The following is a 26,530-nucleotide window of genomic DNA, read 5'->3' as shown; positions in this document are numbered from 1 at the left end:
CTGCTCCAACCTTTTGGCTATTGTGACTAATGCTGCTATGAACATGGATGTACAAATATCTGTCTGAGACCCTGCCTTCAATTATGCTGGGTATATGTCTACATAGTTGAAATTGGTGGATCATATGGTAATTCTGCTTTTAATTTTTCTGCCAAACCACCATAGCAGCTCTATCATTTTACATGATCAGCCTTACAAGTAGTCAGAAAAATGCCAATAAGAAAAACAAAAGGATACCATTGTTCATCCATCAGATTGTCAGGTCTTCAAAGGATGGGTAACATCCGGTTTTGGCAAAGATATAAGGAAACAGGCATTTCTGATACACTGCAAATGTGAACTGTTCAAACCTTTTTGAAAAGTAATCTGGTAGAACACATTAATATTCAAAACATGCACATCCTTTGGTTTTTCCATCCAATGTTTGGGACTCTATTTTATATTAGATCTCACAACTATTGAGCACCTACCCGATGCCAGACACCAGTCTCAAGAGTTTTACACACACAGTAACTTCTTGCTACATCACTTCTTCACTACAACTCTGTGAGGTAGTCACTGTTATCAACCCCACTTTACAGATGAGGAAAATGGGATATACAAAGACTAAGTAATTTGCTTAAAGTCATAGAGATAATTAAAAGCACAATTAAGATTTGAAAACAGCTACTCTGTGTTTTAAATACTACGATGTATTACCTCTTTAACCTCTGATAGAAAGTGAGTGCATCAGTTCATTAACATTATAGAGATTTTTACTGTAGTACTAAGAGCAAAAAGGAGGAAAAAATTTTGCTATCCATGTATACCATTACGTTACATTGGTAGCATGCCATTATGGTGTCCATATGTACCATATCATGTATACCATTACTGACAATAAAAATAACGTTTTTTGAAAATTAAACAAAGAAAAAGATAAACAGCAAATCCAGAGGTGAACTGAGATGGTTTTGGTTTTAGAACTAGTTCAGTACTCTTTTACTTAACTAGGCTGACACTGCAATATTAAACTATTTTGAAGACTGGGAACACAAGAAGAAACAATGATTCTATGAACATATAATCCTTTGAAAATGGAGGAAACCTGCAGGAATGGGAGTAAAGGGTGTTAAGGCAGGAAACAAAGCAGGAGGAGGGGCACCAAGGGCATAAAACATGGTAGGAAGCCAGGGGGCTGACGTTAGAGGGAGAGACATTAAATAGAAAAACTCCCTCTCCTACACATTCCAAAGCAGGACGAGAAAAACTGAACAAGCGTGAACCCACCACAAGTTTGCCCAAGAAAAAAGTTAGTAAACTGTGTCTTAGCTATTGAAACAAACCAGTTTGAAACAGAAAATTCCTTTATAATTTTGGAGTTGGTTGGAAACCACAGGAGCATGACATCAGAGGTTAACAGTTTGTACTTACTATTTTGAGGAATATTTCACTATTTCATATGTCCATAGTCCATAAGAAAGTAATTAGCATTCTACTATAAATTAGGATAATAATTTTTGTCCACAGGTTGTAATTAATTAGATATTTAACGACTGATCCTGAGTATGCATACATTTCTATGACTCATTTTTGGAATTAACCATTATTCATATTTTCCAAGTGTGAATTCAGTATGTTGATATTTCCTTGCCCAAAATTTGATATTATTCAAAAATCAGTGAAAAATAAGTGAAAAATTAGTGGAATTCTTATCTCCCAGACATTAGATTTCACATAATACAAAAGTAAAAGGGATCTCTTATTTAAAAAAATACATCTTGCATTGAGCTATAAAACATAATTGGACTCTGTTCATAAACTATTTCCTAAATCTGATCTCTTGCAAAAATAAGAAAAGCAGGCTTTTCCAGCAGAAACAACAAATAAACAAAACAAGCCTTTACAAGACACATTTTTCAATTATGGCAGCTTGGGCTCACAGAGGCTAGAGTTATGACCGGGTGGTGTACACACAGTATAAACACAAGAGTTCAGTAATTAGGTTTGAGTTAATTTTAAAGTTCCAGTGGCCTGATGCATAATCAAGTAAAAGGTCATTACCCACACTGGTACATTTCACACAGAACACGCAGCAGCTCGAAATGGAAACGGACATGTCTTTACTTAAACTTGCACAAATGAAACCCAGAAACTGTTCATATGAGTGGTGGATTCTTTTCCTATTCATTTCAGAGCCAGTTTACCATCCCCCGCGCCACCCCCCCCCCCCCCCCCCCACAAAAAGTTTCTAGCAAACCAGGGAAATCAGAAAAAAGATTAGTTAAAATAGTATGAGCATTATGCTGGACATGCATCTTGAGTCTAAAACAGATGGAGTAACACTTTGGTTACACTTTCTCACTTAAATGTTACTTTCTATAAATAATATTGGACAGGGATTACCCTACAGAAGAGTACAAGCTTCTAAATTTTGAGCTTTTTTTTTTTTTGGAAGAGGATCATTTACATCTGTTGTTTTGTCAGCCTAACACTCATTTCTACGTAGAACTGCCACTCAAGATGGCCCATGTGTCCCTTGGCTTCAACAGTGGGCATGTGACTGAGGCAGGCCAATCAGAGTACTCCATTTCCTCTGACACAGTGATGGGTTCAAGGGTAGACATGGAGCCAAGCAGGGTCACTTCGCATCTTCCATGAGATTGGATGAAGGGACCCTGAAAGACTGAGACCCTTTTGGACTGAGAGCAGTGTGACTCTGTCCTGTAGACAGGGCTTCCTAGAGCCAGCTTTCTCTGTGAGTAGAGACAGACTCACTGCAGCAGGGGAGAACAATGCCAATAGACAAACAGAAACAGAGGCAGGATGAGTTGAAATGGCAGGAAAGAGAGAGGATAGAAGATGGATCCACTGGCATCGTCTGAGTACTTAGAGCAAACTGTGTCTTTAGCCAATAGTTTTCTTTTTCCTTAAGGTAATTTGAAATCTGTCATTTTCAAATATCCTGATGAATACACAGAGGGTAACAGTGAGCTTGGTGAAAAAGCACAATGAAGGATAAATACTCAGATATTGTTTTTTGGTTAAAATAATAATTACATACATTTGCAAATAATTTTTTAGAGAAACTAAAAAACAGTAAGACAAATGATAGAAAAGCATTTCCAATTTAGGACATGTGAGATGAGATGCTTTAAACAAAAGGAAAAGGAAACTGAATAAAAAGTTAAATGGAAAGTGAAGTACATGTGGAAGAGAGCGGCAGCTTAGGGCAATAACAGGTTTTGAAGAAATTCTCATTTACACCCATTTTGCACATGTTAATAACAGTAGCCCACTGGTGCTAGCCACTGTGCTAGAAACTTTATGCTTGGATTTGTCCATTAGTACAAAAATATACCACATTCTATTTGGGGTCTGCTTTGACAGCAATGTACAAGAATTAAACCACTCAAGTGGCCTTTCGCTTTCATGGTGCTAAAAAATGATAGGGTTTTAGTGTAAACAAATTTGAGAATGTTTCTGTTTCAATGAGGGCAGGGAATTTAACTGTAACCTGGTTGTATTTGCTTGGTCACACCTCTTGGGAGGCCTGTGGACAGGTAACCAGTCTTTTCTGTCAGGCTATAACAATCTACAAAGTTCGTCTGTAACGCTTCTAGGAGGAAGTTACTGGAGTAGATAAAAAGAGAACAAGATAATGATCTATGGAAAGAATAATTCTTTTGTGCCTTCAAATGTGGGGTGTCTTCTTTGCCAAAAAGGTTTCAGCAACACCAGCAGTTTCAAGGAGTGACCGTGTTAGGGAGGTAGGAAGGAGGACAGGAGCATGAAAGGAGGAAGTGTCTTTTTTGCTGGAGAAATGTTTACTTAGTAATTAGCAAAGGACAAGAAGGCCCTTTTGGAAACTATACTTGGGGGTCCAGAATTTAAATTTATGCTGATGCTCTCCTAGGCTCTCTCTAGGGAACCCTCCTAATTGGCAGGGATCTCAGTTGGCTAGAACAGGCTGTACATGAAGCCAAGGTCTCAGGGTCATTCCTCCAAAGGGCCCGTTAACTCAGCTCTGTTCCACAGCCACAAGCTGTACCTTTAACCCTACTTAGCCATCTCACAAACACATATTAGCATATCAACATGGTGGTCACAGAAAAATAAATTTGCCTTGAGACCAAAACAAAAAGTAGTCAGAGGTATTTTGTTTTTGCCAGCATAAACCAATGTCTTTGTAAATGTATTAGCAAACTAATGAAACAGCAGCTATTGACGGAACAAACCGCAAAGATGAAAACTGTCCACACAAAACTGTCCACACAAGTATATGCTACAAGTGAGCTAATCATAGGTGGTCTTTACTTTGTGGACCAATCTAAATCATGACACCAATATCTAGTGTAAGATATTCATGATGGCAGGGACTTTTGTCTTTCTTGTCCACTGCTAGATCTTTGGCACCTTTAAGTGCCTAGCACACAGCTAGTGCTTTAATAAATACGTGTTGAGTGAATGAAGGTATCTTGGCCTGGCCTTTTATTTATTCTTCCCATTCTGCCCTTTTCAAATTGGAAGATACAATAGAAGTAATCTCCTATATACCATCTCCTGTATCAACCATTGAGTGTGTTTTTACAAAGGAAGAGACACTACATTAGCTAGGAAGAGAAGGCTGAACAAATGAGCAATCACACTCATCTAACTGCCACAGAGAACGACCTCTATGGCAGATGGAAAAAAATGGTTACAGTTCTCCACTCATCCCTGTATGTGCATGCCAAGTTGCATAGTAGCTTTGGGGCGTCTCCCCCAAGAGGTGAAATCTATTTCTTTAACTCTTGAATCAGGACTGGCCTTGTAACTTGCACAGAATAAAAGAACATGGTGGAAGTAAAACTGTGCCAGTTCTGAGCCCAGACTCAAGAGGCACTGCTTCGTCTCACCCTCTTAGAGCCTTGTAGAACCTCCAGCCACCTTGAGGATGATAGAAACAGCAGTTTCCTCCGTTCTCAACCAATCCACCAAACTAGGGAGCCAGCCAGAACTGCACAGTGGATCCCAGTCCATACTGCCTACCCACATTTATTGTTAAATAAATGGTGGTGGTTGTTGTAAGCCTGTATGTTTTGGGGTTATTTCTTATGCAGCAAAAGCTAACTGAAAAAGCTTCACTCTGATGGACAGTAGCTAAACAATGGCAAGATCATTGTTTGGTTAAGGGCTCAAGTATGCTTTGTATGCTACAGCTACTACTCTATTCAACATCCTGACCAGTGTGTGTTACCTTCCACATACCAATGCACTGAAAAGCATTAGATACTTATAAAAAATCACAAAAAGGAAATCTTTAGAAAATATAGGCATTTGCAAGAATAATTTACCATAAAGATTGTTTTAGACTAGACATGCTGCAGTATACACACCAACACAGTGGAGAAGCCTATAAATGATTTTTCTACCACCAAAGCGAAATAGGCACTACACAGATAATAGTAACGCTTAAGTATCTCCCACAGTGAATAATGTCCACCATGAGTTTTGACCACTAGGAATGTCCCCGAAATCTTAGAGAGCTTACCAAAATGGCATGGTACAAACTTGGTATTAATTATAAAAAGATAATAACTGCTGGTTGAATTCTAAATAATTGGTATAGTACCTGGGACTGCAAAACATGAAATAAAAGGCTTCTTACTTTCTGCAGAACTTCTTCATTAACACTGAGAAGTTTAAGAATATACAAAGGAATTGTAAAATGTGCTCAGGCAAGAAACCTAATCACTGTTGTGTTAGTTTTTTCAAAATCTATATAGGTGCTGGATGTGATCCTTCAGCTCCACTATTACAGAGGGGAGTAAACTGTATCTTAGCATTGTCTTCAACCCACAAACCTGGGCAACAGAGAATGCTTGCAAAGATCCTGCCACTGTAATGTCAATGTTAGAGGAATCAATGAGAGAAGTTGGGGCCTGTCACAGAGGCGATAACACTCTTTTAACTATATGGATAATAAATTCGGACACATAGCTGTGGAATTTGCAAGCTGATTTGATGCTTCAAGAATTAAGTTGGAATTGGTGGGAAAGAGACAGGAGTAAGAGTTGAGTAATATAGCGAGGGAGAAAATATGTAATCAAGTAAATCAGTGCGTAGGCCGTGAGTGAACATGACTGAAAAGGACCCAAAGATGAACCATGTTTTTATGGGGATCTTCAGAGATCAGTAGTGCCTACATCCTTCAAAAACAACAGCATACCTATATTAATATTAAAAGTGTAATATTTAAATTAAGTTGTGGCATATACAAACTGTAATCTTTTGGTCAGTAACAATGGTACTCTAGGTCTAGTTCTAATATTTACAAAATTCAGAGAGATAAAATTTTGAAGTACTAGGTTGAACCCTATGAAACTGCTACTATTTGACCATTTATAATCAACAAAAATGACAGTTTCATATGGTTTAACCTAATAGATAGGAGAGCATTAAAGAACAAGAGATGATTGTAGCCACATAATTAGGCTCCGTGGAAAGAGAGCTAAATAGTGATTAAACAAATGACAGGCCTCGCCATGGGGGACATTAAATGAAAAACTGGGCTTAGCCTTTAAGAGAAAGTCCATACATTTGTATTAGAGACTATCGCTCCGAGCAAAAGGCATTATTTATTTTCAAAAGACTACCTTTCTTGGAGGTTCTAAACATCGCTAAGTACTGGAGTATTTTCAATTCAAAGAACAATAATTTTTAATAAAATTGATCATTACCTTTGTAATGATTGGGGGGCAAAAATTTCCCCTCTTCCACCAAAGTGTTCTTGTTACCAAAGGTTTGCACCATGTGCAGGTTTCCATTGGTGGCAATGAAAGGTTTTCATTGGTCCTTCCCAGAATCTAAACAAAAAACCTATCTGGGTAAGGACTGACTAGGCCTCAAAGAGGGATAACAAAGAGAGACTGTTGAGTTTATGCCAGGGTTCCTCATCTTTGGCACGACTGGCAGATCATTTTTGATGTGTGGGGCTGTCCTGCTCATTGTAAGATATTTAGCAGCCTCTCCCCACTTGAGGCCTGTAGCATCCCCCTCCTCCAAGTGTGACAGTGAGAAGTGTGCCCTGGGGAGCAAAGTCATGCCTGGTTGGAAACTACAGTCTTTAATGCCTCAGCTCTGTACTTTGTCGAATTTTCTCTGACCTGTGTCAGAGGGCTAGTGTCCTGATTGGCTGCAGGGAAAGAGCAGAAAGCTCCCATCCTCCAGTGCTTACACAGGATGAGTGTCTGTAGGCCAGCTGGTCCTCCTCCATGAGGTGAAGGTGGTGAGAGGACATCACTGAAATTCTCTAAGCCAGTTGGCATCCTACAATTTTGAGCTAATGAATCCTTCTACTTGGATTTTGAGAACTGTTCTGAAAATCTTGGCTAAATGTCTTGTTTTGATTTGACTGAATATTTAATATGAATCCTTCCTGTAGAAAAAACTTCATCACTGGAGTAGTTGTTATAAAGATTTTATGAAGTAAACTAAAAGACAGAGGCACAAACCTGGGAACAAAGCAGACTCATTTTTTAATTTGTTTCCCTTTTTAAAAACGAATTTTACTGTAACTTTAAATATAATACTCATGACAAATATAATGTATATTTATAATATTGGTGTTTGAAAACATGATTAATAGCAATTTGTAAGTTAACATATAACACTTGTCTTCTGTGTAAAACCTAGTAGAATTTTACAACTGTACTTTTTAATTTTGGAACGGTGCATGATGTTCAAATAATGCAATAATTCCCACACTTGTTTCTTGCTTGGAAATGTCTCTGGACATTTCATTTATTTATATTTCAATGGATTCCTTTTCTCCTCCTCTGCTAGGAAGAATGCTGTTTCTTCTTTACACCAAGATAGTAGACCCTGCCCCATTTCTTCCATGACTGTTCTCTCTCCTTTCTATCCCAAGATCATGTACCACATGTAATTAATTAGGATCTTATTCATGCAATTTACCAAAGAACAAAATTTCTTTCATTCTTTGTGAATTATCTCAAAACCCAGTATCTATAGGAAATTCTCTTCAGTTAATTAGAGGAATGTACAGATGAATGAGAAACATTTTGGTGATCTTCCTTTCTCTGCACCCTGCCTTCCACCCCAAACAAAAAAATTCACTCTTTTGCATCAAATACAGACACATATATACTTCCCTGTTCTGTTTCACTTTCCTTTATCTGAGATTACACCCAATATATCAAGAGTTAATAAGTATAAGTTGGCAGCCATTAGAAGTACATTTTCTCCCTGTTTACTTCTATTTCAAGTATGTTGTTTTAAGGCATACATGATACTAGCATATGTTAGCTTTCATAACCTCTTAAAATACATGTTACATATCTTTGACAGTTCAGATATATAATTCAGTTGAGACAGGCTCAAGCTAGAAACTACTGCCATGGTAATAACTTCTTACTAAAGCTAGAAATTGATGAAGTTAAGACTAATTAAAACCCAGCATGTCAGGTAAAGGGAAATAATCCTAAACGTGCAAAGAAGTAGTACACCAGATAAAAGCTTAGATTTGGGGCTACAGAAATGACATTTATCTCCTCGGGTTAACTTTATTCTAAGCATGAGAAGAATATTAGTAAAGAAAAATGTGTGTATGTGTAAGATTTTGCAACCAAGTTTTTATTTATATGTGAACATTTCATCTATATAAATATGCGTCTCACAACTAGAATAATCCACTCTGTTACTAAAAACTAGTTCCTCCCATTCAACTTCTTTGTGTACATTTTGGAAAGTCATTTCTGGATCTTATCATTCTTCCCTGGAGACCCTGCCTTTGGCAATTACAACACAGCAGAAGAAACCCTGAACACATGCTCCATACCTTTTCCAAATATGAGTTATCTACCTCTGTCTATTGTTAACCTCTTAGGCAGAGATGATAGATGTAAGTTTAAATTCAAGATTTGCAGGCTATATTTTGTTTTAAAAAACCTTATCTTTTAGCTTACTCATCTGGAAATGCTTACCCATGAACCTAAAAGATGTTATTTTATGAATCTACAAGCATTTAGGCACAACTCAAGTAACAGCTATTCTAGTGGTAGGAAAAATCATGTCTTCATCACCTTATTGTGTTTGTATCTATCACTTTATTGCATAGCTCTGAGATATACAATATAAATGAGAAGACTCTGAGTAGTGTTATTATTTTGATGTGATTTGATAGAGTGGCATGTCCAGGGGTCATAATTACTTTTCTATTTGGTTTCTTCATATCAAATAAATATTTATTTGATATGTGAGTTACTCTTAAGAGAAAGTAAGAAAGCCAAAAGGTTAGAGAAGTAAGGAATGAAGGAAGAAGTAGTTTCTTTCCTACCTTAAATTTCTAGGCCACTTGAGAAAACGTTTTTGACAGACATATAAAAAGATGAATGAAAATTAAATAAAAATGGAACTAAATCTTGAATTTAATTATGCATGTAATTCATATTTTTTGGTTGGTAGTCTATGGATCCTTAAACTTGAAAAAGAATAAAGCATCTAAAATTTGCTAGTTGTATAAAGTCCTCTTTGTAAACATAAAACATCACTGAATCCTACTCAGAGGGGAGGTAAAAAGACCAGAAAGAAACTTTTAAGTCAAGCTTATCTTACAGGTTACTATTTTAAACTTCTTATGGAATTATTGATCTTCTTTGTTGCTAATTTAAAAACTAACATTCTCAATGTTAATGTCTGTCAGGGGTAGCAAAATATTAGAAGACCACATTCTCAAATAAAAGAAATAAAATGTAATTATCATAATTTAATTTTTCTATTGGATGAGATTTTCTTCACATATTTTGCAAGCAAAGTATACTAAATACTGATTAGTAACGTAGACTCTGTGGAAAGAGTAATATGAACAAAGACCACCTGTAACTCATTAAATTTCAAGAAAATTTAGTAAACATAAGTAAATGTACGGCTATGGGAGCTTACCAACAAGTAGAGTGATGAAATATTTGATTTCCAAATCCAACTTTTAAAATCTAAGATGTTTTAAATTAATTGGTAACAAATGCCAGAAAGACCTTTTTCACTAGCCAACTTTCATTCCTTAAACCTAATTTTAAGCAAAACCTCTTACGAATTTACAAAAGCTTGAAGTTCCCTTTAAGATAACCCACGTATTCAAGAAGTGTATCACAGTAACTAGTTGATCACTAATGGCAATGGCAGGCTGTACCCATCCTGCTGATGGTCCATTTGGTCTTTTGGTACAGTGAAAGGCACTGCAAAGTATGGGGGACCCAAGTTCTTGCTTGTATGAGCGGAGTTCAAATTTTCACAGCACCCTCTTCTGTGTTTCCGTCCAACTTTTCCACACACCAAATCTCCCTTACTATGTGATATTGTGATTATCTGCTTAAACATCTTCACCCTCACTGGACTCTGAGTGTAACTTCAGGATAGAGATGGTACCTTATTCAGTTGTGAATCCCCAGGGCTTAGCACTATGTGTGGCCATAAAGTAAAAATTCAATAAAATGATGAATGAATGAATGAAATAAGCAAAGGAAGTTCAACTACAGAGCCAAGCTGCAATTAATTGAGAGGATCATTTATAGGCTCAGCAGATAACTACCAATAGTTACATAACATATTTGTAGGCAGTGGTGCTGAGGATTAGTGAGAAAGATGGAAAAATTATATTTTAAAAGTCAACAACTGCAGATCTTCTATATGGAAGTTTAATCACCTTAAAGCATCATATTAAATGATATGTTTTTCCTTGGCACTCATAAGACTTCAGAACAAGCTCTTAAACAGAGTTATTTAATGTCGATTTGGTAGGTTCTATAGTCTCGCATACAAAGTTAGTGTAATATGAAAAAAAAAACTGGGGATAAAGTATCATTGATGCTTGTATTATACTTACAAAATAAAATATGTAACCTTTAAAATATGTTTAGCTACAAATTGCACTACTTTGGTTTGTAGGCAATGAAGAAAGGAATAAATTGATGGCTGGTATTCACCATGCTCGTGTACCAAATGGTATTAGACCTTATGTTTCTGAGGCTTCCTGTAAGTTTTCCAGGTGCTAGGAAGGTGGATGATAAGAAAGATAATGGCCCAAAAGGAAGATATAGGCATAAATGTTTATAATGCAGCCCCCTTCCCCAGGATTCAATTAGCACACTTTTACGTAGTTTAAAGTTCTGATATTAAGCGCCTTTAAAAAAATTACCATATCAATATTCTGTAATTTACAGCCAACGTATTCTTTGTTTGGTACACATTTCAGACATGAGTGATAATGCTAAATGTTTCCTAAGAAATAAAGTGAAATTTGCATCAAATCATGAGGATTCAAACAAGCACATGTTGTTAGTATGATTGTACCTCGTTCTCCCTTCTGACACTTCTTTCTTTGCACTGTACACTTTCTTGCCTCACTGGTGGGGGGACACAGGTTGCCCTTTGCTGATGGATGCTGTATTATTTCTCGGACCCGTGTTTCAGTCCCTCTTTTGAAGCCACATGTTTTTCCTTTCTTTGTGCATGGACTCCAAGGGCTCCACTCACTGGCCTCACAGTGCACTGAAACAGAACACCAGAAACAGCCTCAGTTTGTTCACACATAGTTTCACAATTGTTAAATAAACAAGAAGGCTTGCTTCCATCAATACTTGCCCAAGTTCTGAACAGAAATCCTGCAGAACGAAGTTGGGTAAGATGACTTAAAGATAAAACAAAGAGAAAGGGAAAGCAGGAATAGAATGTTTTCCATTTTTTAGTCCTCATATTATCAGGTAAACTCACTCTTGCATTGGGTTTACTTTTCACTGTAGATTTGATTAACCCGGGCATTAATGTAATTACTCACAACTGACCAATGCTTTACAATTTCTAGAGCACTGCTACAATTATTGACTGATCCTGACCATAGGTTAGTCATTATTACATACTTGAGAATTGATTCTCAAAGTTTAGTGTGCAACAGAATCACCTGCAGAGAGGACTTGCTAAAACAAAGAATGCTGGACCTCTCCCCAGTCAGAGTTTCTGATTCAGTTATCTGGGGTGGGGCCTGAGAATCTGCATTTCTAATGATACATGTGATGCAGGTTTGCAGGTACTGAGAAGACACTTTGAGAACGTCTGTGCTAGAGAATGGTTAAGCAAAAAATGAATCCATGTCCTTGGTCTACAACTCACTGCCTTTTCTACTTCATGTGCCTTTTCTTGAGTACTTAAATATTGTCATTTATTAATGGGTGTAGATCAGGCATAGTAGAACTATTTTAAGTGAATTCTGGGTCAACTGCAGCTGATAAACTGCTTCTAGAATTCACCTGACTGGCTGATTTCTAGGATGAACTGATATACCTTTTCTAAAACTTCTTTTGTAGATTTTTCCCTTTTTCTGTATGTTATCAATCTTTTCCCTTGGCTTTCCAAGGTCTTATGACAGATTTTTGCACTTCTAATAAAAATAAATACGTGCAAGGTGATATTTTTATATTTATGTTCATAAAACTTCCTGACTTACAACAACTGAAGTGGCTTGCAACAGTAACTCTTTCAGATCATATAAGACTCTCTTTCCACAAAAACAAATTCCCAGAAATCTTTCTTGCTGCCTTCTGACTTAAAGAATCTTTATTTTAAAGCAGAATATTATTTTCCATTCCAACCTCAAGAAATATAAGCTAAATGTTTCAGAAATTTAAAACCATTCACGATACATTTTTTTCACATGCTCTTTCAGTCACTTTCAGGTATCTGAATGCAACACAGAGTTGAATGGAAATGATTAGATAAGTGAATTTAAGTTTCTATGAAATTAAATTAACTTTATTGAACCTCTTTCGAAAGAGTCTTCACGCTCAGTTGGTTAAAGAATAGAGCAACCAAATCATTTAATGATATCATAATCCCTTGCCAATTAAGGTCACATCTCTGATCCCAATATTATTCATTATAAAAAGTAGCAGAGCTTTAGCACATACAAATAAAAACACCTCCAAGAAAGCAAATGGAAAAATAAATAAATAAAATCCAAGTTTGTGAGCTGTAACTTTGTCCAGTATTCATTTAATGCCAGAACTACAAGGACTAAATTAGAAAAAAATTATATGATGTGGAAATGACCCAAACTTTGGTGCTTTTTCACAAGAGCAAAGGCGGTCTAGGCAAACGTATACCTAGACTTCAGAAAAACAGATTTAAAAAGTTACAACATAGGTAGCTGTGAGTCTTTAGTCAGATGATGAATGGTTCTAAAAATGAAATTTTAGTGATAATCTTAGATTATTCCATTGCAGAAGAAGGAGGAAAAATATTCAAAACTAAAGACTTCTGATATAAAGAGCTCTAATACGATGGGACAGTTAAAAAGCCTTGAGAGGAGAAGAAATTTTCTTAGCTAAGTACTGTTGAACAAACCTTTAATATTAGCATCCAAAAAATATTTTTGGGAAAAATGGAAACTTTGTTGAACATTGTAAAGACAACAAAAAGAGTGATTTCATTAATATTCGGGTCATTCAATGAATAATGTAGACCTGGGGCACTATTTGGTTAAGAGGTAATTAAGAAAAAAACAGAACGGCTCAACTTCTGCATTTCTCCTATTTTCTGTATTAAGAACAATCTCAACATTGGAACATTTAACGGTTCGCTACTGAAACAAGTGTCTCACACATGTAATTAGCTCTTTGTCCCTGGAAGTGGTCATGGCGTGGTTGATCATCAGCCTGGAATGCTGTAACAGCGATTCTTGAATTGGGCGAAAAGTTGAATTGGATGTTTCACCAGCATCCAGTGTTACAACAACATTATTCATTTGTTCTCATTCTTGCTGCCTGACTCTATGGTGCCAGAGAGAACATAGCATAAGGCCATGTACTCTGCTACTCACTGTTTGGAGCTACATATCTTCCCTCTGTGACTAGCTGAACAACACCAACTCTCCAAGAAGAGCCATGAAGATGGCAGAATGACAGTGCAGAAAGGAAGCAAATATCGGGAGCACAAAGTGGAAGAAATGTATTCTCCTATCAAATTGGGTTCAGTCAACATTTTTGCTTAGTTTGACCTGCAAACCATGGGGAGTGGGTATGTTGTGACATAAGTCTTTCACCCTAGCTCTGTAGGAGGACAGTGTTTTCTCTGTTTAGGACATGTTCTCTCAATTTAAAATCTGGGTAAGAAACAAGTCATGCAGTATAGATTTTAGCAACGGGAGGACACATTCTTCAACCTCTGCCCTAGAGAGCTAGAGTTGAGGTACTAATTATAGCACTGACAATAACTCCAGTTGTGTCCTTGGGATCAGCATTTCAGTTCTCTGGGTCCTGGTTTTCATGTTTGTTAAAGGAACAGCTCTTAATGGTCTTTAGGGATAATCAAGCAGGTTGTCTTTTTTTGTGAAATTCTGAGGCAAACCCACGGGCATGGCCCACACAGTACTTGTAGGCCAGACACTATATGATGGGAGACATCCCTTATGGAGCAAGGAACAAGAGTCAGCCCGGAACCAAAGTTGTTGCTTTGCTATTTCTATGTCCTAGGTCATTTATACCTACCTGTTCAATGAGCTAGATTCACTAAATGGCTTTTAGATTGCTAACCCTTATTCCAAAATATATAAATTTCTTAAATTTAATTGTGTTATCAAATAATCTTTGTCTAAACAGTAGCATAAATTACTAGGAAGCTTTAATAGCTAATACAACAGTGCCAGGTGTTGAATGCTCTCTCTGATAGGAAAGCATTAACACATTTAAGATAAATGGCCTTTGAAGGACTGATGCTGCTCCTTCAACAACTAAGAAAATCTAAACACTCGCCCCTTTCCTGGGTAGAGCAATACCACAAACTTTCCACAACTCATCCTGAATTTCTGTCCTTGAATATTCCACAGAACTGTTTCCTATTTTCTCCACAGCTTGGAATTTATTACCTCTAATCATCAGCCCTCAGGACCTACAAACAGATGAACTTGAAGTGCTTTCTCATGTACCTTTTACCCTATTTCTAAGTTATTTTCCGTGTTTTTATTGACTAGAGGAGAAAATAAAAGAGTGAACCAAATTGAGCCATAAGCTATTTCAGGAAAGTTGTTTTCCAGATGCTTCTGAAATTATCTTTAAAATATCATCTATTTGTTTCATTCTCACAAAAACTTTGTTTAGAAGTAAATGCCTCATGCGGACCTGAAATGGTTAAATCACCACTTCAGAGTTATTACTCCAGTATTTTAGATTCTAATGGATCTCTCTGCGGGGACCCCAGGGGCGTCCTGGAGACTATCTTGTACTGAATCAAGGGGACAATTGTGTGCATATGCCAACATCGCTGCAGCATCAAAAGGTTCTTGCAGCTCTTGCCCAGGGGATTTTGAGATTTACTTGCTGTTTCCCCACGTGGTTTAGCATCTGCTCCCCAACTGTTCATCAAACTCGTAGCTGTAGTAGCTGCACACTATTTAAAAGAGGGAAAATATAGCCTGACAGTGATCCGTTATTCAGACAAACAACTTGTTTGAGGAACCTCCCCTCCAGGAAACTCAGCCTGCAATTAATCAGACTCTGGGACTGTGTCCTTCTGTCAGTTTGAGTAACTCCAAAATCCTCTGCTTGTCTCTGAATACCTGTGCAAGCAGGACATTTTAGCAAAGCAGAGTGAGAAAAAAAGTAAGATTTTTTTTTAACCATATTAGATCCAGTTCTCTAAGTCTTTGATCCATTTACTGAGTATTAATGGGCTGTACCCAGAGAATATGTTTCCTCCTTTTGGAAAATAACTTTGGTCACTGGTTGACATTAGACCTAGGTGGAAACTCTTAACCTAAGGTGGAAATTTAGTTCAAGATTAAATTTTGTGCGTGTGGAAAAAAAAAATATATATATATATCTCGAAGTGTGGGTATACTTATCAATTAGTATAAGTAAAACTTCATTAAGTAATGATACAAAATAAATCTATAATGATCACAATAGTTGAAATGGTTATTGACAGTCCCTAAGAAATAATGGTGCACCCACAGGGTGTTAAATTTACTGTGATACAGGCTGAGTAAGGTCCATTAGAATGGTATCTTTGTAAAGAAGGATGGACTGAGCCTCTTAGAGACAGTCCCTCAGGCTCTTGTGAGACAGGACTTTGAGCAGCACTTCCATGGAGACTGACATTATCATCTGTGGTGTTTCTCATCCCTCCTAAGTCTCAGAGCTCCTCCTCACCAATACTGACGCACTCCATGGTATGGTTATTGGCTTCCAACCCTTCTGGGCAATTGTCAAGGCACTTTCCAAGGTGTAAGTAAAATCCACTTTTACACTTTGTGCAGAAATTTTTGTTGAAACAGGTATCACAGTCAGCTTTGCATTCTGAAAATGAAAAAAGAAAAGAGAAATGTGCTTCCATTAGCGTCAGCTATTTATTGTTGGTCCAGTTCTGTATACTTACAACACAGGCATATGCAACTTGTATGTCAGACAAACACTTAGGCTCAAAATTATTTTGCCAAACCGAATTAAAGTTTCCTCCATAGTCATTAGGCTGATGTGCATCAGTTATTGATTTCAAAATTACTGTATTTATTGCCTTATGAAAAAAAATCTTTGACAAGAATGTTTATAAGACCAAGTGTCTGATTATATTAAATGATAGTGAAATTGTTTCATTAGAACTTTAATGAATGTACTAGGATATTGCCTTTGTTCTGCTCTTGAGGTCTATTTGTTAATTCAACAAATATTTGACTGCACCTTGTCTGCCAAGCCCTACTCTAGGTACAGGTTGACAGCAGCATACAAAAGAGAGATAAGGCCCATACTCTACAAAGCTTACATTCTAGGAGGGGAGATACAATAAAGCAGTAATGATAGCTGATCCTTATATGGTGATTACTGTAGGTCATACACTGCTACAAGTATTTTACAATATTAAGTCATTTAAACCTTACGATAACCTAGTGAGGTAGGCTCTATTATGATTCTCATTTTATGAATAAGAAAACGGTGGCTCTGAAAGAAGATTATGTAATTAGCTCAGGACCACATAGGAGAGTGGTCTTGGAATCTAGGCAGTCTGGTTCCAGAGTGATAAGTGCTCTGGAAAAAATAATGATAAAAACAAAAGGTAGGAAAAAGACATAAAAAATGACTGATAAGGGGAAAAGGTTGATTATTTTGGATAAGATGGTCATGGAATGCCTCTCTGAGAAGGTGACATCTGAGTAGAATCTTGAATGAAAGGAGAGAGCCGGCCAAGCCAAGGTATGGGGAAAGAGCTTCCCAAACTGCCATGACAGTGAGTGTACGGCAGTCATTGCAAAAGCCTTGAAATGGGAAGATCTTGCAAGAAGGCCAGTGAGGTTAGTGCAGCATGGTTGAGGGGCAGTCGTAGGAGCTGAGTGTGGAGAGGAAGGCAGGGCCACATGTGGCATATGCTGTAAATGTCCTAATTTACAGTTTGAAAGGTTACTGGGGCTACAGTGCGGAGAGTAGACTTCCAGGGTCCAGATGAGAAGTGATCTGAGAGTGTTTCCAACATTTAATTCCAACTGATAAATAAATGTTTCAGTTGCTATATTGGAATCCTTCTTGAAATGAAAATAGCTGAATTACTTCTTTCAGTCATGAAATACTTGGATTTTGTAATGAGGGTGGGAACTCAGATGGCATTGGTGCTTGCAGTACTTTTCTACAGGTTCAACGAATAATAACCACATTCTCAGTTTTTGTTTTTACGATGAAAAAACACCCCTCAAACCTGGAGAATTTTTTATAGTGGTGAAAGTTTTCCTGCCCTAAGGGCTAAGTTCAAGTATGGTTTGGCCTCATTGTCAGGTAAATATTATTATTTACTGAATATTGACTATTACAAATATGCCAGAGGCCATTTCAAATCTGGAAAGTCCCCCAAGGATGAGATAAAAACATACTTTTGTGTAGGCACTTACTTGTACACTTATTTATATCTGGATATCGAGTTCCATAATATCCACTTGGACACGAAGAGAGACACACTCCAATCTGCTTCATGCCAATTCTTTCCAGAACAAAAAATAGTTTGGGCTTACATGACAAACATCCATTGTAATCTGAACACGTTGCACAGCCTCCTTGGCAGCCTTGACTGACATTAGGATGCACTGGGGGGACAAATGTAGAAAGACAAAAATAAAAGTTAAATCATAAATATAGAAGTTCAATGACATTCTCTGGGCAGGATACATATTTTCTATTATTAGCTTTCAATTTGGTGGTAATGGGTGAATTAGTTGGGAGTTTTCCCCTCTCTTTTCTGTGCTGGTATTTCCCTTTTATATATATATAAAAGGCAAATTTATATCTTGAACTTTGAAATTAAAACTATATGTAGTTTTAATTTCATATATATATAATTTTAATTTCAAAGTTCTTAAAATTAAAGCGTTTGAAAAATAAGAATATATTGCCTTAAAATATTTATAGATAGTATATACCTAGTGGAAATATCCTCACTGAACTAGTACCCTGGCAGATTAGAGAGGGGTATTTTGTGTTCACTCATTGAAATCAATACATATTCGTTTTGCTTTTCATTTAAGTGGTGAATGTCTCTAGTATCTTCAAATAAGCATGACAACATAGACTGGGGCTTGATTTGAGTAATGACACTACTTTCTAAGAGATCTGTTTTCAACTCTGGTCTATTAGAGGACACAATTTTACTCTTTGATTCAATGCAAATTGACTCTGCAGCTGTGTAGCTCTTTAGCACCTCACTCCCTGACAATGCTTTCCGCAAACATTTCTTCTCACGTGAGTTTAATTCTTATCAGTTCAAATTGATATAATGGTGAAAATGTGATTTAGCTTACCAGCAGTTCCATGTGGATCATATTAAGTATTTATAATAATACTTATTATAAGTTATGTTTAATATTGGATCTTTTGGGAGAGAAATCTTACAGTTTTTGTGCTCTCATCTTTCATTTACTTAAGTAAAATATGTATTTGGTGAAGACCAGTCCATTCTAAGGGCTACTACCACACATATTCCTGAGAATTCCAAGGTTTCCAAGAGTCACCAGTACATGTGGTGAGACTATTCATTAGCAAGTCTAAACAAATACAAACAAACATTTGGAAGATTCATGTTTAGTTGAGATCTTTACAACTTTAAACCTTTTTAAACGAGTATTAACTATTAATATAACTATTAACCTATGTGTGAGCTGACGGAACATTGCTGACTGAGGTGCATCTCTCACGTACCTGGTGTTTGGGAAGATTTCTTCTCCTAATGTATTTATTCTCTATTCAAATACAATATTAATAGCTTTACTGTCCCTTCAGGAAGTCAGAAGGGAATAATCCTGACCCTATGAGAAGCAAGGTTGAGGCCCGAGAGTGCAAAGGCATCCCATGTTTCTCTGACTACTTTTGGTGGCGGGAGAGACCTTGCTATTATTGTCTGTCTTCACAGGGATGTTTGATTATTGCTAAATTCTTTACTGCAAAAGCGAAACCCCCCAGTCTTAGTTAGAAGGGGTACTCATAAGCTCAATCAGCCTTACCACAGGGGTGCGCGGAGTGGCTGCAGAGAGGTCATTCGGTTGACCAGCAACCTCTGCCTGGAGGAAACTATCTCTGAATCAGCCACAGGAACCACAAGCAGCTCGTTCTCATTCCAAGACATTTTGTAAATAAACTGAGGAAATGTGTGGGGGAAAGGACGTCTGCTTTTCCTGTACATGCTCCTCTGTGGGGTGGGGTGGACATCTAAAGTGGCACAGGAGGTTTAGACATTACAGGACCTGGGGGACTTGTAAGTGAATACTGCCTTCCAAGGAACAGGGTCATGTTTCATGCCAGTAACTCTAGCATTGGAGACTTACAGAAAATGTGTACATATTTTAATCGGGGAAAGACCCTAAAAAAAAAAGAGAGGGGTGAAGAGAGCGCCACGTGTTTGGAATCTAATCGACCCATTTCAAAAAGTGAGAGGCGTAGGTCAAAACCTGTAAAACCTTTTTCATAAGAATTATTGATGGAAAAATGGACCTCAGTTTGAAAGAAAATCACTCCAAGCTCAGGGAAGTAAGTGACTGAATTTAAACAAAGATGGACTGCATTGGTCCACATCGATCTGTCTCTGAAACACAGCTGCTCAAAGGAACACAATTATAAGTTTAAGCCCCTTGAAACTTCTGTCAATTATAACTTTAAATAGATCAGTTATGAAAATAAATATGATTTACATGTTCTGAACCTCAAAAACTGATATACCTTGAAATAAAGTTTATTTAAAAATTTGAGTTTTGAATGTCTGGAAACTTCTGCAAGAGACACCTCTGTATGGCTCCCAGGATTAGTAACAATTTTGTCCCAAATTATGAGACGTGCCAAAGTGTCTTGCTCAATTCCCTCTTTAAAACTTTCGCTGATGAACTGTAGCACACTCAACTCATACACTGTACTACAATCACTCTTTTTCCCCCATATTCTGCCTTTTTAGACAAAAGTTTTGACAATATAGAGTTTTGAAAAATTGAAGAAGACATAATTGTCCTAACTGGCAAAGAAAATTTCTGTTTTCACTCAGGGAATTTTGAATCTGGGCAGGTACAAATAATGGCAAACTTTATTTCTTCAGAAAGGGTTAAGTATTATGCTGTGGGAAGTAAGAAAAATTGAGACTACTAAGCTCAGATTCTATGATTCTAGATTCTTTTACAGTTGAGTAGCATGACAGTTTGCTTTCCTGAACCCTGTATAAGGATTACTCAAATTATGCAGTTGGTATTACACAACTAGATACAAATTTCCCAAACTTCATCTTAAGGCAAGAGTTTTTACTTTTTATATGGAAACCACAGAAAACTTTGGTCTGGACTGACAGTAACAGCCCTTTCAGCCTTAAAAATCTTATAATTCTAAGAGAGAAAATAGAATTCTACTTTGTCATGTTGCTTCTTTTTTCCCACCCTAGTTATACCTTTATTTTCAATTTCCGAATCATTTTTTTTCAATGTTTCATACTACTATTTTATATGAGCATTGGGGGGGTTGGTGGTGGGGAGGTTTCATAGAATATCTAATGTTTGAACTTAATCTTACAAAATGTGTTGAAGTTATCTGTATGTAAGTGGCCATGGCAGGGCTGGAGGTGGGAACACCATAATTACCCCATCAAGAAGGAGACTGGCACAAGTTCCATGCAACTGATGCTTAAGTAGTGGTGAATGGAAGTACGAGGCATATCAAGAAAATTGGAAGCACAGGATAGATCTAGATTATGAAAGCCCTGGTGGGCTCTGCCAAGGAATTTATTCTGTAGATTTGGGGGACTTCAATCTGGTGAGTAATATGATCACATCTGTGTTAGAAAGGCAATTTCCCTGGTAGCATGGCAGGCATGGAAACTAGGAGAAGACTAACATAAGGATCAAGGTAAAAAGACTAAGAGCTTAAAATATAGTAGAGGCAGTGTAATGTGGTGAGAAAAGGATGCATATTCCAAGGATATTTAGAGGTGGACTCAATCAAATATGTTGACGAACAGAATGTGCACTGAATAAGTAAGAGGATTTTTGTTTTGTGTTCTGGCCGATGAATAGAAAGGAAATGGATGGTTGAATAAAAGCCCGCAGTTGGAGGGCTGGGGCAAGGTAAGTAGAATAAGAAGGAAGGTCTACAAATATAAACATGGGCTGGTATCACTGATTTTGTAGATTTTGTGAAATATCCAAAAAAGTGATGCTTAGTAGATGAAGCTTAATATTGTGATGTTGTTAGAGATGTGAGTCTTTTACTTAGAGAAGACATTCTGAAAGGGGGAAGGTGCCGAAGATGCCATAAGAAGGAACAGTAGTCCAAATATGGAAGAGAAAAAGATATATCATCAGTTAATTTTAGTAACGCTTGGTATTTCTATACCACTTTTGCTTTCAATTTTTACCACTTTTGCACGTATCTCATAGCTAAATTAACCATGGAAACTGCTGTTAGTAAGTGTAGAAGCTATCACAATTATTTATTTTGAAACCCCAAACTAGGATTCAAAGAAATGCTGTAAACTACTGGACAAATAATGAGCTTAGATCAAAGGTTAGAACCTAGATCTTTAATACCTGGTACCAATCTCTTTATATATAAGTAAACTTAAGATGTGTAACATGGGTAAATATAAAATGAAGAAAAAGGGCAGAATTCATGGGAACTTTAAATTGGGAACTTCTGACTACAAATGCATCAAATACATGGTCAAATCTGTATGTCTTTTTCTAAAGTTGGGAAAGAGGAAAGTATATTTTCTTAACTTGTATACAAAAGTTAAGTATGAGGAGTATATCTTGGGATTTCCTTGGTTGATGCAGTGGTAAAGATTCCGTGATTCCGGGACTTCCTAGGTGGCACAGTGGTTAAGAATCCACCTGCCAATGCAGGGGACATGGGTCCAATCCCTGCTCCAGGAAGATCCCACGTGCTGCGGAGTAACTAAGCCCATGCGCCACAACTACTGAGCCTGTGCTCTAGGGGCCTTGAGCCACAACTATTGAGTCCATGTGCCGCAACTACTGAAGCCTGTGGGCCTAGAGCTCGTGCTCCACAATGAGAGAAGCCACTGCAATGAGGAGCCCTCGCACCACAACAAAGAGTAGCCCCCGCTCTCAGCAACTAGAGAAAGCTCATGTGCAGCAACGAAGACCCCACACAGCCAATAAATGTTAACTAATTAATTAATTAATTAAAAAAAAAAAAGACTCTGTGGTCCCAATGCAGGGGACCTGGGTTCGATCCCTGGTCAGGGAACTAGATCCCACATGCATGCTGCAACTATGAGTTTGCATGCCATAACTAAGAAGCAAGTGAGTTGCAAGTAAGGAGCCCACCTGCTGCAACTAAGGATCCCACCTGCCACAACTAAGACCCAGTGAAAACAAATAATAAATAAATAAATAATAATAAAAGGAAAAAAAAAGAGTATGTCTTAATGCATAATTTAAATCAATTTTCAGTGTCCCAACTGTCGACCCTCCCTGTGTAAGGGACTTCAATTTCTCTAGCTGTTAAGCAAGGCTTCCTACTATTTCTCTGTTTGATAATCTTGTGATGTGTAATTGATGCAACTGTTCCCAAAGGCTATTGCCATGAGAGCTAATTCAAATTTTTTGATAAAATATGCAGAACATAGAGTTTTAAATGGTACTAGAGCATTTGGAAAATATAGAATCTTTGTTATCTTCAGTGTTTATGATGTACCAAACCAACTGCAGCATTGGAATCTACGTTCTGTTTCTATAACAATTTAAGTGTAAACATCAAGGATTTGCCTTACTTTAATCCCCTTCAAAGCCCAACTGCAAATACTAACATCTACTGTAAACTGCTATGCAGAAGAAATCCATTATTGCATGCTGCCAATTACCTCTGATAGCCATTTATTTGTGGCTAGAGAATTTCCAGAAGTACAAAATTTAACAGACTTTAGGTTTATAAAATAGGCTTGACTAAGTTCAAAGTTAGTGCTAAACGCATGAAGGTAACATTGATTTTATAATTCAGATAATCAAAAGTTAATAAATTAACCAATTTGATAAATTTATTTTTAACCAATGAAACATACAGATTCTCCCTAAAGCCTTCTTGTCTTCACAACATTCACTGTCTGTTCTTCTCTATGTAGTGGCTTTAGGAGACAGGATAGGGAGAAGAGACCAGTGAAATTCTGTAATCAAAGGTATTTTTACATCTGTCCTTTATTCCACGTCCTCACCATTTACAAGGATGTTCACATTGACTGGAAGCTTCTTGAAGGCAGAAATATATTCAGTCTTGATAATTTCTTCATAATTTTCCTGATAATTCTCTGCTTCTACACAGGGTAGCCGCTAGGGATCGAACCCATACCCCCGTGAGGGGGAAACATCAAGTCTTAAGCACTGGACTGCCAGGGAAGTCCCCTCATTAAAGAGTTTGTGATCATTGAATAGAGGAAGGCAATAAATATAAAATATAAACAATTTGTGTTTTTAAAAAATAATAAAGATGTCAAAGCAGTAAATACTTAAAAGAAAGTACCTATAATAATTGATTTTAAGGGACCTGTATCTATGAACACATAGTAAAGAAATCAAGTTTAAATCACATACATTTTGAGGATGCTTAATTATGAAATAAATCATTCAAAATAGCGTAATGAAAGCTTTTCTAGGTGCCATTTACTTCACTTATCCATTCACCTAGAGAAAATGTAGACTTTTTTCTTGCCTAAGTCAGGACAGCATGTTTTTATCATATTGTGAGACTTGATTGTTATAGAATAATTTTTAAGTTTAATGTAATGTTTTGGTCACAAAAAGAGATGTTTCACGGTTCCTCTGGAATGTTTGGCCATATTCACTTTAAGAAAAATCTAATGTTAAAAATTTGAATAACTTGGCAGTCTCTTTCAAATTCTATTGAATTAACCCCAGAAGATATTGAGAGTCAATGTTTCTTATTTATCCACAAGTTAAAGCTTCTCAAGCAGAACTGACAATGGCTAAGATCTCTAGAACCATCTGGGCAACTAGGGAGTATTAGGTATAGACAGCAAAATATCAAAAGCTGTTTAAATAAATATAATCACTTATTGGTATACAATACTCCTTTACATTCTTAAACAATGATACCTGGATGAACAGAGGTCTGTCACAGTCCTCTATTATTATTTTTGAAGAATAATGTTAAAAGAGCAACATGTTTATGTATACACATATACAGATCTTGCTATTTTTGAAATACTATGTATCATCTGATGATTTTAATGTCTTCATACACCACTGTTTCAATCATTAAATGACAAAATTCACCTATGCTATTTAAATATATAAATGTACATGTATGTGTGTGTGTATTAGACACATGACACCCACACGTTCTATTTGGTCTTTTGTCAAATCAATAGTACAGACATTAATTGCCCTGAAGCAGTTAAAATCATTGAGTCTGCCACATCTTTTGTCCCAGTGAATCAACTTCTGATACTCTGAAAGTCTGTGCCCAGACCAATGGGTTCACAAAATTCCTAACAGTCTCAGAGAGGAATGTATTCACCAGCTGCTGAATACAGCCCAGTTAGGGCTCCACCATTATTATGTGGGAAACATGCTGTTTTTAATGGAAACTATTTCTTTGAAAACTTGGAAAATCTTTCTCTTTCTCTTACTGAATAATAATTTCCTGAAGGGAGTCTAATATTTATATTCTATAAATACTTTAAAATAAAACCACAGCAATAAAACAGACCTAACATTAAGTAGCAATTAGCTAGACTTTCCACTAAAATCAAGCCAGCTCAAAATATTAAGAACATGGCTAGCAAATGATGGCAGATATAGAATTCCCGAAATCTAAGATATGATGAATATTTGGAGCTAGATGCCAAGTTGGTGGCCAATGGCTGTGCTTTGTCTATCCACAGGCTATAGAATCAGAATTAGAAGTGAAAGATGAAAGTGGGTTGCATTATGTGTATATATATTATACATATAATATTATATACAGTATATACAATATCATATGTAGTGTATATATATTATATACATTACATATTATATACACATATAATATATCTATATTATTATATATATATGCTATTACATACACACATATATAGTGGAGACTAGTATTAATGTTTTTAACAAAAATTTCTGATAACTACTATGTGCCCAACACTACACATGGTGCAGAAGACGTAGGAGTGAATAAGACATCTGGCTCCTGATCTCATGATATTAATCAGTTAACGTGCAAGTAAACAAAAAAATTACATGATTAAAGACTGTGATGAGTGTTGTGAAGGAAATAAACAGGTGGGTAAAGCAGAGAATAACTCTGGGAAGCTATTTTAAATACTGTGGTCAGGAAAGGCCCCTTTAAGAAGTTTACCCTTTAGCAGAGACCTGGAGGATGTAAAGGACTCAGCCATGAAAACCTGAGGGAGAGTTCCAGGTGGAGCATCAGCTGAAAAAAGACTGTGGGAAGGAACAGGGCATGAGGAACAGCACAAAGGGAACAAGTGAGGCTGCAGTTCTGTGACTGGCATGAGATGAGGTTCAAACAAGAGATTAGAGTCAGATCCTATAGACCCTTGTGGTCCAAAGTAAAGAGTGAGATTATCTACCAAGTACTTTTAGACTCTGCATTGCTAAGCAGATATCAGAAGGCAAGGGAAGAACATATTTTGCCTGATTTAGTTATTCACTTTAATTTTTGTTAATTTTATGGGTCACGGAACAGAACCAGCATCTTGTACTCCACGAAAACATGTTTTCCTATTAATTTTTTTTTTCTGTTGTGTACCTAATTTGTGTCACTCAGAACATTTCTGTGATGGCTATTTCTTCCTTTTCTTCCTTAAACATTGCCTATTAATTTTTATATTGGAGGATAATGTTCTAACGACATAACTTGGGAATTTACATTCAGATTCCAATCTTTGAAGAGACTGTACATTGATCTACCTGTACTTTGCTCTTGGGAACACATTATTTCTCTTTTGGTCCACCCATCTCCCTCTAGCAGTAACTTTAGTTTGCTTTGGGGTTTTAAATTTT

The 26,530-nt window shown here is 36.8% G+C and overlaps 1 protein-coding gene across 1 annotated transcript in view; it reads right to left on the bottom strand.

Annotated features, from left to right (window-relative positions):
- The window catches only part of RSPO3 (R-spondin 3), a 76,190-nt gene that overhangs the window by 27,271 nt on the left and 22,389 nt on the right, over positions 1–26,530 (bottom strand). Inside the window, exons 2-4 of the mRNA XM_057739151.1 lie at positions 17,903–18,094; positions 16,179–16,325; positions 11,332–11,529 (exon numbers count right to left, since the gene is read on the bottom strand). Of these exons, the coding sequence (XP_057595134.1) occupies positions 11,332–11,529; positions 16,179–16,325; positions 17,903–18,094 (537 nt within the window). The remainder of the gene's footprint in view (positions 1–11,331; positions 11,530–16,178; positions 16,326–17,902; positions 18,095–26,530) is intronic.

This window comes from Hippopotamus amphibius, chromosome 6, assembly GCF_030028045.1.
Source record: "Hippopotamus amphibius kiboko isolate mHipAmp2 chromosome 6, mHipAmp2.hap2, whole genome shotgun sequence".
NCBI classification, from domain to species: domain Eukaryota; kingdom Metazoa; phylum Chordata; class Mammalia; order Artiodactyla; family Hippopotamidae; genus Hippopotamus; species Hippopotamus amphibius.
The sequence above is the reverse complement of the archived record's forward strand: the minus strand, read 5'-3'. Positions and strand labels throughout refer to the sequence as shown.